The 14,391-nt window shown below is 45.3% G+C and overlaps 1 protein-coding gene across 1 annotated transcript in view; it reads right to left on the reverse strand.

The window, feature by feature from the left end:
• LOC127573932 (MORC family CW-type zinc finger protein 3-like) overlaps positions 1–14,391 on the reverse strand; it is a 101,746-nt gene that overhangs the window by 32,510 nt on the left and 54,845 nt on the right. Inside the window, exons 10-12 of the mRNA XM_052022542.1 lie at positions 8,307–8,414; positions 7,662–7,790; positions 249–326 (exon numbers count right to left, since the gene is read on the reverse strand). Coding sequence (XP_051878502.1) covers positions 249–326; positions 7,662–7,790; positions 8,307–8,414 — 315 coding nt within the window. The remainder of the gene's footprint in view (positions 1–248; positions 327–7,661; positions 7,791–8,306; positions 8,415–14,391) is intronic.

A 14,391-nucleotide genomic window follows, 5' to 3' on the forward strand; every position in this document is an offset into this window, starting at 1 on the left:
ACCTGACCTGATGAGTGCTTCTAATAGTCTCTATTTTTTCTTCAAATTTAAATGTAATTTAGGATAGAGAATAGTATTTTGTAACATTATTAATGCTTGAAGCAAAGACACAGCAATCATTTTAAATAAGTGGTTGAACCTGAAATAGGAATATGGGAACATATTAGATGAGATGCAATGTGGATTGATTGGGCCTAACAACTTTTCTTCATGTTGCAAATGGAACATTTCTCATAATGATACTTAACTATTTTTTAGATGTTTTTTCATAACTGGGGGTAATCTCATCATCACTTTCTTCTGGCTCCTCTGGTATAGAACAATCTCTAAAATGAAAACAAGTCCACATGTTAGCATTTTGTCATCATACTTATCTCCTATTAGAATTGATTTTAACATTTCTTTGGAGGCAAGCAGATTTGAACAGCTGTCTACTTATCCCATCAGAAGCTGTAGTAGCAAAGTGATCATGACACTGGACCAGAGAAAGTTGTCATAATGAGTTTGAATTCCACCATGGCTGGGAAACTTAAATTCAGTTAATTTGATGGATCTGGAATTTAAGGCCAATATCAATAACAGTAACCAAGAAACTACTGGACTGTTGTATTTTTGGAGAGAAAATCTGCCATCTTTGCCTTATCTGGTCCATGGGTAACTCCAGATAAACAGCTCTGCAACTGACCCTGCATGCCCTCTGATGTTGCCTATCATCCACTCAGTTATATTAAAGTGCTACGAGAAACTAACAGAACAAAACTGGAAAACAACCAGTGACCTATCCACCAGGCACACCAACAGCAAGACTACAAAAGACTTCTTCATAAGCTTCTGGGGACATGTCAAAATTGTGAGAAGTTCCCATAGACTAGATCCGGAACAATCTGACATAGATTAAATGATATGGTGTAGCGGCCCGTACTCACAGGGGTCAAACCGCCATCGGTGGCCGCGGGCAGACACGCGGGAGCGCGTCGTAGACCAACCGCGGGGCAGGCCTTCCAGCAGGAACCTTACGTCACGTCTGCCGGAAAGGCTCTTGGGTACTTCTGCATGCGCGCGCATTTTGCTTGTCACAGTAAAGTGTGCTCCGGTTCAGCCTCCGCGTCTCTGAGTTTTCCTTTCAGCAACACATCGCATTCGGCTACATTTGGTGACCCCGATGCTTCCAGACAGCATCTGGAACCCGTGACATGAACTCCAACGACTCGCACAACGCAGTCTCACTCAAGCTCCCGACTTTCTGGGCCGCTCAGCCCCACGTTTAGTTCCAGCAGGCTGAGGCCCAATTCAGTATCAGAGGCATTATAGCCGACGCCACGCGGTACTACCACGTGGTCCTACCACGTGGTCAGCGCGCTCGACCAGGACACAGCAGGCCGGGTCATTGACTTCCTGCACCAGCACCAACAGAGGACAGGTACGATAAGATCAAGATGCTCCTCATCTGCACTTTCGGACTCTCCCGCCGCGAACGAGCCGCGCGGCTTCTGCACATGGATAGCCTGGGCGACTGCAAGCCATCCGAGCTGATGGACGACATGCTGGCACTCTTGGATGGCCATAAACCATGCCTTTTATTCCAGCAGTTGTTCCTCTAGCAACTGCCAGAGGACATTCGCCTCCTCCTCGTGGGTGAAGATTTCAGCGACCCACGCAGCCTCGCGGCCAGGGCGGACATTTTGTGGCAGAGTAAGCAGCAGGGAGCGGCTTCCATCTGCCTAACCACGACCACGCAGCCCAAGATCCCACACCCGAAGCCACTGAGACCCACGGGGGACAAGGATGAGGGTTCAGATCAATGGTGCTTCTATCATCAGAGATGGGGGTCAAACGCGCGCCACTGCCGTCCACTGTGTGCCTTTTCCGGGAAACGCCGGGGCCGGCCGTCGCTAGTGGCTTCGACGGCTGGCCATTGCGACAGCCTCCTGTTCCTTTGGGACCGACACTCCGGGCGATGTTCCCTGGTGGACACCGGGGCCGAAATCAGCGTCCTTACCCCCTCGAACATGGACACCCGTAACGTGGCCCCAGGCCCTGACCTCACCGCTGCGAACGGCACCACCATCCGGACGTACAGCTCGCGTACCATCCTGCTGCGTTTCGGGCCCAGCTGTTTTACCTGGACCTTCACGGTAGCAGCAGTGTCACGGCCGTTACTAGGGGCAGGTTTCCTACGGGCCAACCGTCTTCTGGTCAACCTGAAGGGCCGGCGTTTGGTTCACGCCGAGATGTTCCAGACCTTCCAGCTCGGAGAAGCCCAGTTCCTGGCCCTCCACCTAGACTCCGTCACACTCTCGGGTGACGAGTTCGCCAGGGTGCTGGTGGAATTCCCCTCCATCATCACCCCACAGTTCTCCACTACCGGTCCCAAGCACAGCATGCAGCACCACATCCCCACACAAGGACCACCGCTGCACGCCCGAGCCCGTAGGCTCCCACCCAACAAGCTCCAACTTGCCAAGGAGGAGTTCCGGAAGATGGAGGAGATGGGGATCATCCGCTGCTAGGACAGCCCTTGGGCATCTCCGCTGCACATGGTGCCCAAGTCCACAGGAGGTTGGAGACCCTGCGGGGACTACAGGAGACTCAATGACGGCACAACTGCCTACTGATATCCGGTGCCCCACATCCAGGATTTCACAGCGAACCTCCACGGGGCGACCACCTTTTCAAAAATCGATCTGGTCCAGGGGTACCATCAGATCCCCGCGCACCCCGACGATGTGCCCAAGACAACCCTCATCACCCCCTTCGGGTTGTTCAAATTCCTGAGGATGCCTTTCGGCCTCAAGAACGCCGCCCAGGCTTTCCAGAGGCTTATGGACTCGGTGGGCCGAGGCCTGGATTTTGTCTTCATCTACCTAGACGATATCCTGGTGGCCAGCAAGTCACGCAAAGAGCACCTGGCATACTTGCACCAACTCTGCCAGCGCCTAAGCGACCACGGACCGGCAATCAACCCGGCGAAGTGCCAGTTTGGGCTGAAGGAGATCAACTTCTTGGGCCACAGGGTCAACCAGCATGGAGCCGCCCCTCCGCCGGACAAGGTCCAGGCCATCCGCCAGTTTCCCAAACCCAGCACGGTCAAGGGCCTGCAAGAGTTTATGGTGATGGTTAATCTCTACCATCGGTTCGTGCTGGCGGCGGCGCACATCATGAGACCCTTGTTCGGCCTGATGGCTGGAAAGCCAAAGAGGTGGCATGGGATGCGGAGTCCACGGAGGCTTTCGAGCAGGCCAAAGAGGCATTGGCGAAGGCAGCCCTCCTAGTACACCCAAGAGTCGATGTAATCACGGCACTCACAGTCGACGCTTCTGACACGGCGGTCGGCTGAGTCCTGGAGCAGCTTGTTGAGGGCCAGTGGCGACCGCTCGCCTTTTTCAGCCGACACCTGTGACCACCGGAGGTTAAGTACAGTGCTTTCGACAGGGAGTTGCCAGAGCTCTACCTGCTAGCCGGCACTTCTGGTATTTCCTCGAAGGGATTTCACCATGTATACAGACCACAAGCCCCTCACCTTCACCCTTGCAAAGGTATCGGACCCATGGTTGGCTCAGCAGCAGAGAGACACCTCTCCTTTATTTCGGAGTTCACCACAGATGTCCGCCACATCGCAGGGAAGAACAATGTGGTCGCTGACATGCTGTCCCGCCCCCACATTCACTCAGTGACCACCTCAGCCCCAGGGATTGACTACGCGGCGCTGGCGCAGGCACAACAGGCGGACACCGAGATCCCGGCCTACCGCACTGCCGTTTCGGGATTCCAGTTGGAGGATGTCCCCGTCAGCCCGACAGCAGTTCGGCTCCTGTGCGACACGTCTACCGGCAGACCTCGGCCTGTGGTACCAGCAGCATGGAGGCGATGGGTGTTTGACACGCTACATGGCCTGGCCCACCTGTCCATCCCGGCGTCTAACAAATTGGTAGCGGACAAATTCATTTGGCACGGTTTGCGCAAGCAGGTCAAACACTGGGCCAGGACCTGCGTACACTGCCAGACCGCCAAATTCCAGCGGCATGTGAAGGCCCCCCTCCAGCAGTTCCAGCTGATGCTCGGGAGGTTTCAGCACATCCACGTGGACATCGTCGGCTCCCTGCCCGTCTCCCGGGGCGCCAGGTATATCTTTACCATGGTCGACAGGTTCACCACTAGCAGACACATCCACCGAATCCTGCGCCAGGATACTCATCGCAAACTGGATCGCCAGGTTTGGACTCTCAGCAAATATCACCTCCAACAGAGGGGCACAGTTCACGTCAGGTTTGTGGACAGCACTGGCGCAGCTCCTGGACACCCGGTTACATTACACCATGGCGTACCACCCACAGTCCAACGGCTTGGTCAAGCGGTTCCACAGGCACCTCAAATCAGCCCTGATGGCGCACCTCAGAGGGCCCAACTGGACATATGAGCTCCGCTGTGTGTTACTGGGCATCCGCACGGCCCCCAAGGACGACCTGGGCACCTCCTCAGCGGAGTTGGTCTACGGCACTCCCCGACGGTCCCAGGCGAGTTCGTGTCAGAGGCCCAAGGTCCAGCAGGGACGCCGGCAGAAGTGCTGACAAGGCTGCGGGACAAGGTAGGGACCCTGGCACTGGTTCCGACATCCAGGCCTGGCACTACACCGTCCTTTATCCCTAGGGACCTCCAGGACTGTGAGTACGTTTTCATTCGCAGGGGCATGCACAAGTCACCACTGCAGAGGCTGTACAAAGGAGCCTTCAAAGTTATCCGGCACAACGGATCTACGTGTGTCGTGGAGGTGGGTGGCCGCGAGGAGACTTTCACAGTGGACCACCTCAAACTAGCGCATTTGGACATTGAGCAGCCGGTGAAGGTACCCTCACCGTGCCTGCGGGGCAGGCCACCCAAGAGGGACACACAGACTGGGGGTCCCACGCCCCCGATGGACATTTCTGGGGGGGGTGTAGCAGCCCGTACTCATGGGGTCAAACTGCCATCAGCAGCCACAGGCGGACACGTGGGAGCGCACCGTAGACTAACTGTGAGGCGGGCCTTCCGGCAGGAACCTTACATCACATCCACCAGACAGGTTCTTGGATACTTTTGCGCGCGCACATTTTGCTTGTCACAGTAAAGTGTGCTCCAGTTCAGCCTCCACGTCTCTGAGTTTTCCTTTCAGCAACGCGTCGGGTTCGGCTACAATGGTTCTTTGAGCAAGGCTATGTACAAGACTTCACCATGATCGTTCCTGGGTGTATTTGTCCCACTAGCAGGAAATGCCCTTGAGAGTTGGTCGCAGTGTGGTATAGTCAGTGACAAGCGGGCCTGGGAGTTCTCAACAGTCTCTGGACTCCATTCAGTCTCATGGCATAAACCAAATTTAGGCATGGAAATCACCTGCTAATTATCAATCTCCCCTTCCCTCAGTTGATGAATTGCTAGTCCCCTATGCTGAGCAGCACTTGAAGGAAGCCTGTTGGGTGATTTTGGTATCTTTCATCAAGAGACACACTGAGCTGGCAGATTCCAAACAAAAGTCTGGGACTACACAGGAAAAGAAAAACCCATGACCTGGTTCTCATCAATCTATCAGTTGTAGAAACATCTGGCCATGACACTACTGAGCATCACGAAGTCCTTACAGATATGAAGTCCTGTCTTCACACTAATGAGTTGTGTGAAGCCACTGACCTCACTAATCTGCAAATTCTTGTTCAGGTAAGGACAATCTGCAAGTATAGTTGTGCACATCACACTGAAGGCTCAGTTGGGCATTGACATTAAGCTGACTCCATGATGTATCACAAACTATAATCCTACAGGTTATGCATCATGTACCAATGACCTATGTTCCACCATCATTGGTGCAAATCTTCAGAGTGAATGAGTGAGTGACTGTACCTCTTTAACTGACCTCCTTTGGAGTATTGTCTATGCAGCAGTTGACCATACTCTGCTACTACCATCCAACCAGTTTCCAACCAGAGTTCATTGTGGAACAGTATTTGAAGCAGCACCAGACTTATCCAAGACTAAGCTATTAGTCTGATGTAACTACCACATAGGACATCGATAATAGTTAGTCTGATGTAACTACCACACAGGACATCGATAATAACTGGTAATTGTTAATTGTTTTATTATTGTCATATGTACCGAGATACAGTGCATGTCATCCATACAGATCATTTCACCAAATCAGTACATTGAGGTACTACAAGGGAAAAGCAATAACAGAATACAGAATATAGTGTTACAATTACAAAGAAAGTGCAGTGCAGGCAGACAATAAAAGTGCAAGGCCATGACAAAGTAGACTGTGAGGTCAGCAGTCTGTCTTATTGTACAAGATAAAACAATGCAAGTTGTGTGCAATAAATAAAAGCTAAGTTTCACAACAATAGATCTGATCAAAGCTCAGTCATCTTGGGATATCCTGTTCAGAATGGAGGTGATTAATTAAACAACTTAGTCGAGATCCTTTTCCTCAATGTGAGCAGAATAAAACAAGATTGAACCAGTTCTAACCAGAAGTGCCAATGATGATCCAGCTCAGTTTTCTTTTGAGATACCCACCTTCACAAATCCCAATTGTAAGGCCATTCGATCATGTGATAGTTATCATGAAACAGCTGAAAGCACTTGAATTAGCAAAGGCTGTGGTACCTGACAACTTTCCTGCTGTAATTCCAAAGGCATGTTTCAGAACTATCTGTGCCCCTAATCAAATTGTTCCATAGTCAACTCCAGCATTTTAGCTGATCATGTAAAGCTGAACCAGTTAGGCAAAGAGTTGATACAAAAGCAGATAAAATTAATATCTGATTCATCTCGAGACTCCACAAAGCCTTTCCACTGTCCAGGAGGCACTAACCATTTAGCTGTTATTCCATCTTTCATGGCAAATGTTCACTTCCTCTACCACAGTAGTTGCAGGGTATACCATGTATAACAGAAATCATAGCAAGTTACCAAATTACCGTTGCTTTTTTAGTTTCCTAAGGCCAGGAATTCTATTACCTTGAAGGCCAAGGGCAGCAGTTCCACTACCTACAACTTCCACTCCAAGTCACACACCACCCTGACTTGAAGATCTAGTGCCAATATTTCAACAACACTGGATCAAAATCCTAAAAATTACTGACAGCATACCACAGGACTAGAGTGGTTTAAGAAACTTACTCATCATTAACTTGAGTTGAGTGATGGCTTTGCCAATAAGGTCCACATCCTAATAATGAAGAAAGCAATATAAGGTATCCTGATGTAACTTTCTGGCTTTAGGCAGATGTAATACTGCGTACCAGAGGTCATCGGCTGGTAATAAGCCTTGTGAAGCAGTATGGAGGGATGCTGTTAAAGGAAAGGTGTCTGGATAGTCCAAATTGCATGCTTCAATCACCCATCCCTAAATTGCAAATGAGATGATATATGCGTTACCAGTGCCCAACTGGCCTATTGAATGGGCTTACCACTTGAACCTAGAACATCAGAGCTGTTGTCCAACTGGTGCAGATTTTCACCAGTTTCATCAACCCCTTTAATGCGATATGAAGGACAGTTTTTCAAAAGATTCTAATAATACACGATTTTCTCACTGTAATCCTATTTATTTAAAGAGTGGCAATTTTACCATCTAGATTTAAGAGATCCATGTTTGCTTATAGTGGCATGCACCAATTTCTCCTTACCTGAATTTGGGGTCAGGATTCATATTACAGTACCAGTTTTCTGGTAATGATTCTGGGTCGACTTCTGGTGGTAATTTGCGCCATTTCATGCATGTCTCACACTGAACCCATGCCTGATCAGGAGCAGTTCTGAATGGACAACCAAAAGAATAAAATTAACAAATGTATTTATTTCAGATATTAATAATATTAATAAAATATTTCAAGTAATAAAATCAAATATTAAATATATTTGGGATCAAGAGGCACCATTCCAAGTATTATAGACCTGATTGGCAGCAGTAAGTATTGACAAAAATAGAGGATGCTATTGTGGGCTCTAAGTCTTAGGATGGAAACTTCATGTAAAGTGATTATACATACAAATTGAAAAAAATGTGTTAACAGGTTTAGTTGCACTGCTTTTTATACCCTCCATTCAACCTTTCTGTCTGAGGATGCCCACTAAATGTTGAGGGTTAACATCATCTCTTCCAAAAGATTTTCCACAAGATTTCCTGGAGCTTTGACAGTTCACTGAAATGCTTCATAATTCACCAATCTGCAAAATGTGGGATAAAGTTGGTAGGGTCATGAGGGATTGGACGGCACCCTGTTTGGGCACATTGAAATTGAAAACTGAACAGGAGCCAAAAGATCTCTCACCGTGACTCTTCTATCATCTCTGTGCTATCTGCTTCTTCTTGTCTTTTCTTGATTTTCTTTTCCTTCCAGTAATCATTCAGCTTCTGCCCAAGTGCCTGTAGAGTCAACCTGAAAAACAAGAACCTTTGCCTTTTAAAATGTAGTATCATTTAAAAACAAAACGTCAGTAATCCATAGATGCTTTATCATTTTTAGAAGTATTTTACAATTTCATGACAGGGTCAGTCTTGGTGGGATTAACAAGAGCAGCTGACAAACCAAATGATAGTATATTCTTTTTTGAACAGCCTTAGCAGTCAAGTAGGTGTGCAGGGCTTGTATTTCTGTAGGAATTCTATCATTGATTTATTGCAAATTCACTGCAAACTCCAGATTAACAGAACAAAAAACATTTGCCCAGAATTTCTGCAGCTTTTGTTATGGTAGCGCAATGGAAAGACCTTCTCCCCAGAATATTTTCCTTCACTGCCTAAGTTGCTTAAGAAGAATGCCCATTTAAGTAAGGTACTGGCCATATCCTGCCATCAGAGTAATCTTGCCACACCATCTTCAGGAAGTGTGTGTGTGGAACCCATGTAGAAATAGAAATTACAAAATTTTGACCATGATGCATCAGTATCTCCAATATTTTCTACTAGCCCTATTACCCCCATAAACCCCCCCCCCACCCCTTTAAGTGGTCACACAGCATCTGATCAACACACACCCACTCTTTCCCCCGAAGAAATGCCCTGGTAACCAAACGATGGCACCCCATTAATCCTTGAAGTTTGCCTGTTTTCCCAGCTCTCATTCCCACCCCCAAAATGCTGGGCTCCAGTGATTGGCTGGTACCCAACGTCTTGAGTCCAGCAACTCGAGGGGAGGACCTTTGCTCTTATTAAAACTTGTGACACTTGGTCTGCTGAGCCCAAGGCCTGAATTTTATTTTTGAATAGCCTTTCAGAATTCCACTATTCTGCCAACCCAGGGTGAGCTTCAAGTTTTAAAAACCTTTCTAAATTGAGAAACAAAGAATGATGAAGTGAACAGAACAGGACATTATCAGGGTTAAAATTAGAAAAACAGAAGATAAGTGAGTAGGTGATGTCAACCTTGGATTTTATTGGTGGGAATGAATTCAAGAGCTTTAAAATATGAGGAAACCTGGGTTAAAATGATATGTGTTGGATTACCACTGACAGGCTGACTTTTCAGTTCAGGTACTGCACTATGCTTGTTATATTTAGAATCTTACCTTGCCCTTCCTGTTCCTTATCTATATTTTGTCACTGGTAATATGATCTACAGACACAGGCTCTTATACAAGGCTCTACTTTAATTGTAATTTTGCAGAAACTGCAGTTTCCAGAATATTAGGTTTCTACTGCTAAGTTTTAGCCAAAGACATCAGTGCTGATTGCCATTCTACTCACTCCCTCACAGACCAACCTGTTTTTGCTCTTTCTCAAACACATACATACTCTACCCAAGGAGAAACAGGGAGGTGGAGGAAAGACAGTGACTGTAGCAGATAGGGCAGCATGCAGGCAGAGTAGTTTGTGGAGACCCAGGTCGTGATTGAAGATAGTAGGAAAAATATTGGGTGTGAAGGACTATTTTGAGGTGTTGAGCGGTCAGCCCATTCTGCTAGGGAGGGGCAGCTAGAGGCCCATGGGACCTGCTCCTAGGTGTGACTTACACAAATTGCCAAGACCAAGCATTCCCTAAATTGGGTGAGGGCAAAACAGATCCATCCTGGCCCATTAGTGCTAAGTGTCATTCTATTCACTACCAGTCCTCAAAGAATGATGGCAGATGGTTCAGATAGGACAGTAGGTTCTCAATAGAAGCCACAAAACAAATTCATTATTAGTAGGTATAAAATGATTTTTATAAAATATAAAAAAACCTTGTGCAGTTTAAGCTATCTTCCCCCCTTTTCCCTCACTTCAAGAAATAAATAAGCCTGCTGACTTTTGCAAATCAATCAAAAACTTTTTCATAATTTTGTCCACCTGGTCTGCAAATCATTTGTTATTCTTTGAAGTTCATCCTGCAATTTAAGGAGACTCTTACTCATTTCTAATACTCAGTTTTATTTTACCAACATTTCTCAGTTTCATGACTGTTCCTGTACTGTCAATTTGCATCAACCTTGCAAGAGATTTAAATTTCCTCACCTCAATGTTAGGGAAGACAAAACTCGCAGTTTCAGCTCCTACCACAAACATTCTTCTTTTGCCACAGTTAAAATCTTGTTGTGAGTTCTATAAGGTGCTGTTTCTTAATTAATAGCTCTTCACATAAAATTTTGTTAGCTGAACTCAACACTGTGAGCATTGAAAATAAACATTATGAACTGATAAGAAATTGGCTTAAGAATAACAAGCAATTAGTACTTATAGGAGAAGAAAATTCAGAGTGGAGGAAGGACTGAGCGTTATGCCGAATGGTTTGGTTGTGAAGAGTACTATTATTTTTAATTTCTAGAGATTACCTAAATTTTGAAACTCACTTCTAAGTATAAAATATGCAGATGATATTATCATAAAAATTACAATCAGGAGTAAGCCTTTCGAGCCTGCTCTGCCATTCAATGTAATCATGGCTGATCATCAAAATTCAGGACCCTGTTCCAGCTTTCTCCCCATATGGCTTGATTCCATCTACCCTTTAGCACAATATCTAACTTCTTCTTAAACATATTTAATGATTTGACTACAACTGCTTTCAGTGGTAGAGAATTCCACAGGTTAACCAGTCCCAGAGTGGAAATTATCCTTTCACTATGGTTCCTGATCCCAGACTCTCCCCCTGCCCCCAGCTGCTAGAACATCCTTCCTGCATCGAATCCATCCAGTCCTGTTAAAATTCTATCGATTTCGGAAATCACCTCTCATTCTTTTAAATTCCAGTGAATATAAAGCTAATTGGCCCAATATCTCTTCATATGTCAGTCTTGCCATCTCACAAATCAATCTGGTGAACCTTCACTGAACTTTCACCATTGAAAGAACATCCTTTCTCAGACAAAGAGACCAAAACTGCACACAATACTCAAGGAGCAGCCTCTCTAAGACAATAACAGCAAGATATCCCCGCTCCTATATTCAAATCCTCTCACTGTGAAGACTAGCATACTGTTTTTCTACATAATTACCCATTGCAGCTACATGTTTACCTTTAGCATTCAAGCACAAGGTCACTCAGGTCTGGTTTCACATCAACTTTTCTCAATCTATCAATGTTCAAATAATAATCTGCCTTTGCAACTAAAATGGACAACTTCAATTTATCTATATTAAGCTGCATCTGCCATGTATCTGCCCACTCCCTCAACCTGTCCAAATCAACCTAGAGCTTCACTACATCCTCCTCACAGCTCACCTTCCACCTAGTTTTTATCATCTGCAAACTTGGGGGTTATTATGTTTAATTCCTTCATCCAAATCATTTATACTGTGAATAGCTGAGGTTATAGCACTGGTACCTGTCAACCTCCATTAATCATTATCAGCCCCCGGACAAAGACCTGTTTATTCCTACTCTTTGTTTTCTGATGTCTAACCAGTTTGGTATCAGCACCTTATCCCCAATCCCAGGTGCTTATCTACTATGTGGGACCTTGTTGAAAGCTTTCTGATAATCCAAATACACATCCACTGGTTCTCCCTCATCCTCTATTCTGCTTGTTACATCCTCAGAGTAGATTTCTCAAGCATTGATGTTCCCTTTCATGAATCCATGTTGACACTGTCCAATCCTATTACATTTCTCCAAGCGCTCTGCTTTTACATCTTTTAAAATGGACTCTAGTATTTTCTCCATCACCAATGACAGCCAAACCAGTCTATAATACCCTGTTTTTTTCTCTACCTCCCTTTCTAAGTACTGGGGTTACATTAGATACTTTCCATAATGTTGGAACTGTTCCACAATAGAAAGAATATGGAAGGTGACCACCAATGCATCCACAATTTGTAGAGCCAGTCCCATATGTGCAGTGTGATGCAGACTCTTGGACCCTGGGGATTCATCAGTTTTTCAACCCTTCAATTTCTCTAACACCATTTCCCTACTAACACCGATTTCATTTAGTTCCTCTCTCTCACCAGACCCTGTGATTCCAAACGTTTTTGAGAGGTTATTTATATCCTCCTTTGAGAAAACAGAGACAAAGTATGTATTTAATTGGTTGGCCACTTTTTTATTCCCTATTATAAAATCCATGTTTTGACTGTAAGGGACCTACACTTGCCTTTACTAATTTTCTCTTCATGTGTCTATAGAAGCTTTTACTGTCAGTCTTTAACTTCTCTTCAAGTTTACTCACATGCTATATCTTCCCCATTCTAATCAATCCCTTTGTCCTCCTTTACTGAATTCCAAATTACTCGCAATCCTCAGGTTGCAACATTTACTTGCTTTTTTATATTGTTCCTCCTTGGATATAATATTACCCTCAATTTCTTTTGAGATCCCTGGATGAGCCACCTTTCCCGTTTTACTTTTGTGCCAGACAGGAGTGCACAATTGTCACCGCCAAATTGTACCTCAAACCTTCAGTTTCCCTCACTTAGAATTAGGACCCTTGTCTCAGAATCATCTCTCTCTTTCCACTTGAATGGAGAATTGTATTGCACTGTGGTTGCTTTTCCCCAAGGGACCTTGCACAACAAGAGTATTCATCAATCCTTTCTCATTACGCACTACACAGTCTCAGACGGCTTGCCCTCTAACATACATGTCCAAAAATCCATTACAAATGCACTTGAGAAATTCCTCCTCCACAGTGTTATTGCTAATTTGATTTGTTAAATCTACATGTTCACAGAACACAGAACAGTACAGCAAAGGAACAGGCCCTTTAGCCCGCAATGTCTATGCCTACCATGATGCCATGAAGTATGTTGCTACTGTATCTGCTTCCACCTTTTCCCCTAGCAGGGAGTTCCAGGCACCTGCCATTCTCTGTGTTAAAAAACTTGCCTCATAAATCTCCTTTAAACTTTCCTGGTCTCACCTTAAAACTATGACATGCTCTCTAGTATTTGATATTTCCACCCTGGGTAAAAGACTCTGACTCTCTTTCCTATCTATACCTCTCATCACTTTATTTATTTCTATCAGTTTGCCCCTCAGCCTCCGATGCTCCAGAGCAAATGATCCAAGTTTGTCCAACCTCTCCGTATCGTTGATTGAAGTCACCTTTAATTACATTTGCAACCTTATTGCATAGGTATCTAATTTCTGTTTGAATGCCATCCCTTACATTACCACTATTGTTTGGGTGCCTCAATACAACACCCACTAATATTTTTTATTCTTTGGTATTCATTAGCTCCACCCATACAGATTCCATAGAATTTTGTCATTACTCTATAGTGACTAAAGCTAATACCTTTAGTCACTATTGTATTCACTTCCTCTTGTACTAAAAATGCTACTTCACCTCCTTTCTCTTCTTGCCTGTCCTTCCTGAATATCGAGTGCCCCTAGATGTTCAGTTCATATTGCTGAACACTCTGTAGCCTTGTCTCTGTTAACAGCAGCTATATCATATCTATTTACATCTATTTATGTAAATAATTCATCTACCTCATTATGAATTCATGCACAATACCTTCAAGCTAGCCCTTTAACATTTATAGCCATCTGAGCATTATTTTGCACTATGGCCCTGCTTGGCTCTTGCCCCTGATCTCTGTAGTCCACTCTTTCTTTAAGTTTCCTCTCTATTCCTTCTAAACGTTTCCTCCTCAAGGTTCTCATGCCCCTGCCATTCTAGTTTAACTCCTCCCCAGAAGCACTAGCTAACACCCTCTGGGAGGACATTGGTTCTGGTCCCACCCAGGTGTAACCCCTCCTGCTTATAAAGGTCCCAACTACCCTAGAACCAGCTCCAATGTCCCAGGAATTTAAATCCCTCCCTCCAGCACCAACCTTTCAGCCACATATTTATCTGACCAATTCACCTGTTCCTATAATAATTAGAACCTGGCACAGGAAGTAATCCTGGCATTATTTCCCTTGAGGTCCTGCTTTTTATTTTAGCTCCTAACTCCTTAAATTCATATTGCAAAACCATCATCCCTTTTTCTAT

The sequence above is a fragment of the Pristis pectinata genome, chromosome 8 (assembly GCF_009764475.1).
Source record: "Pristis pectinata isolate sPriPec2 chromosome 8, sPriPec2.1.pri, whole genome shotgun sequence".
NCBI lineage: Eukaryota > Metazoa > Chordata > Chondrichthyes > Rhinopristiformes > Pristidae > Pristis > Pristis pectinata.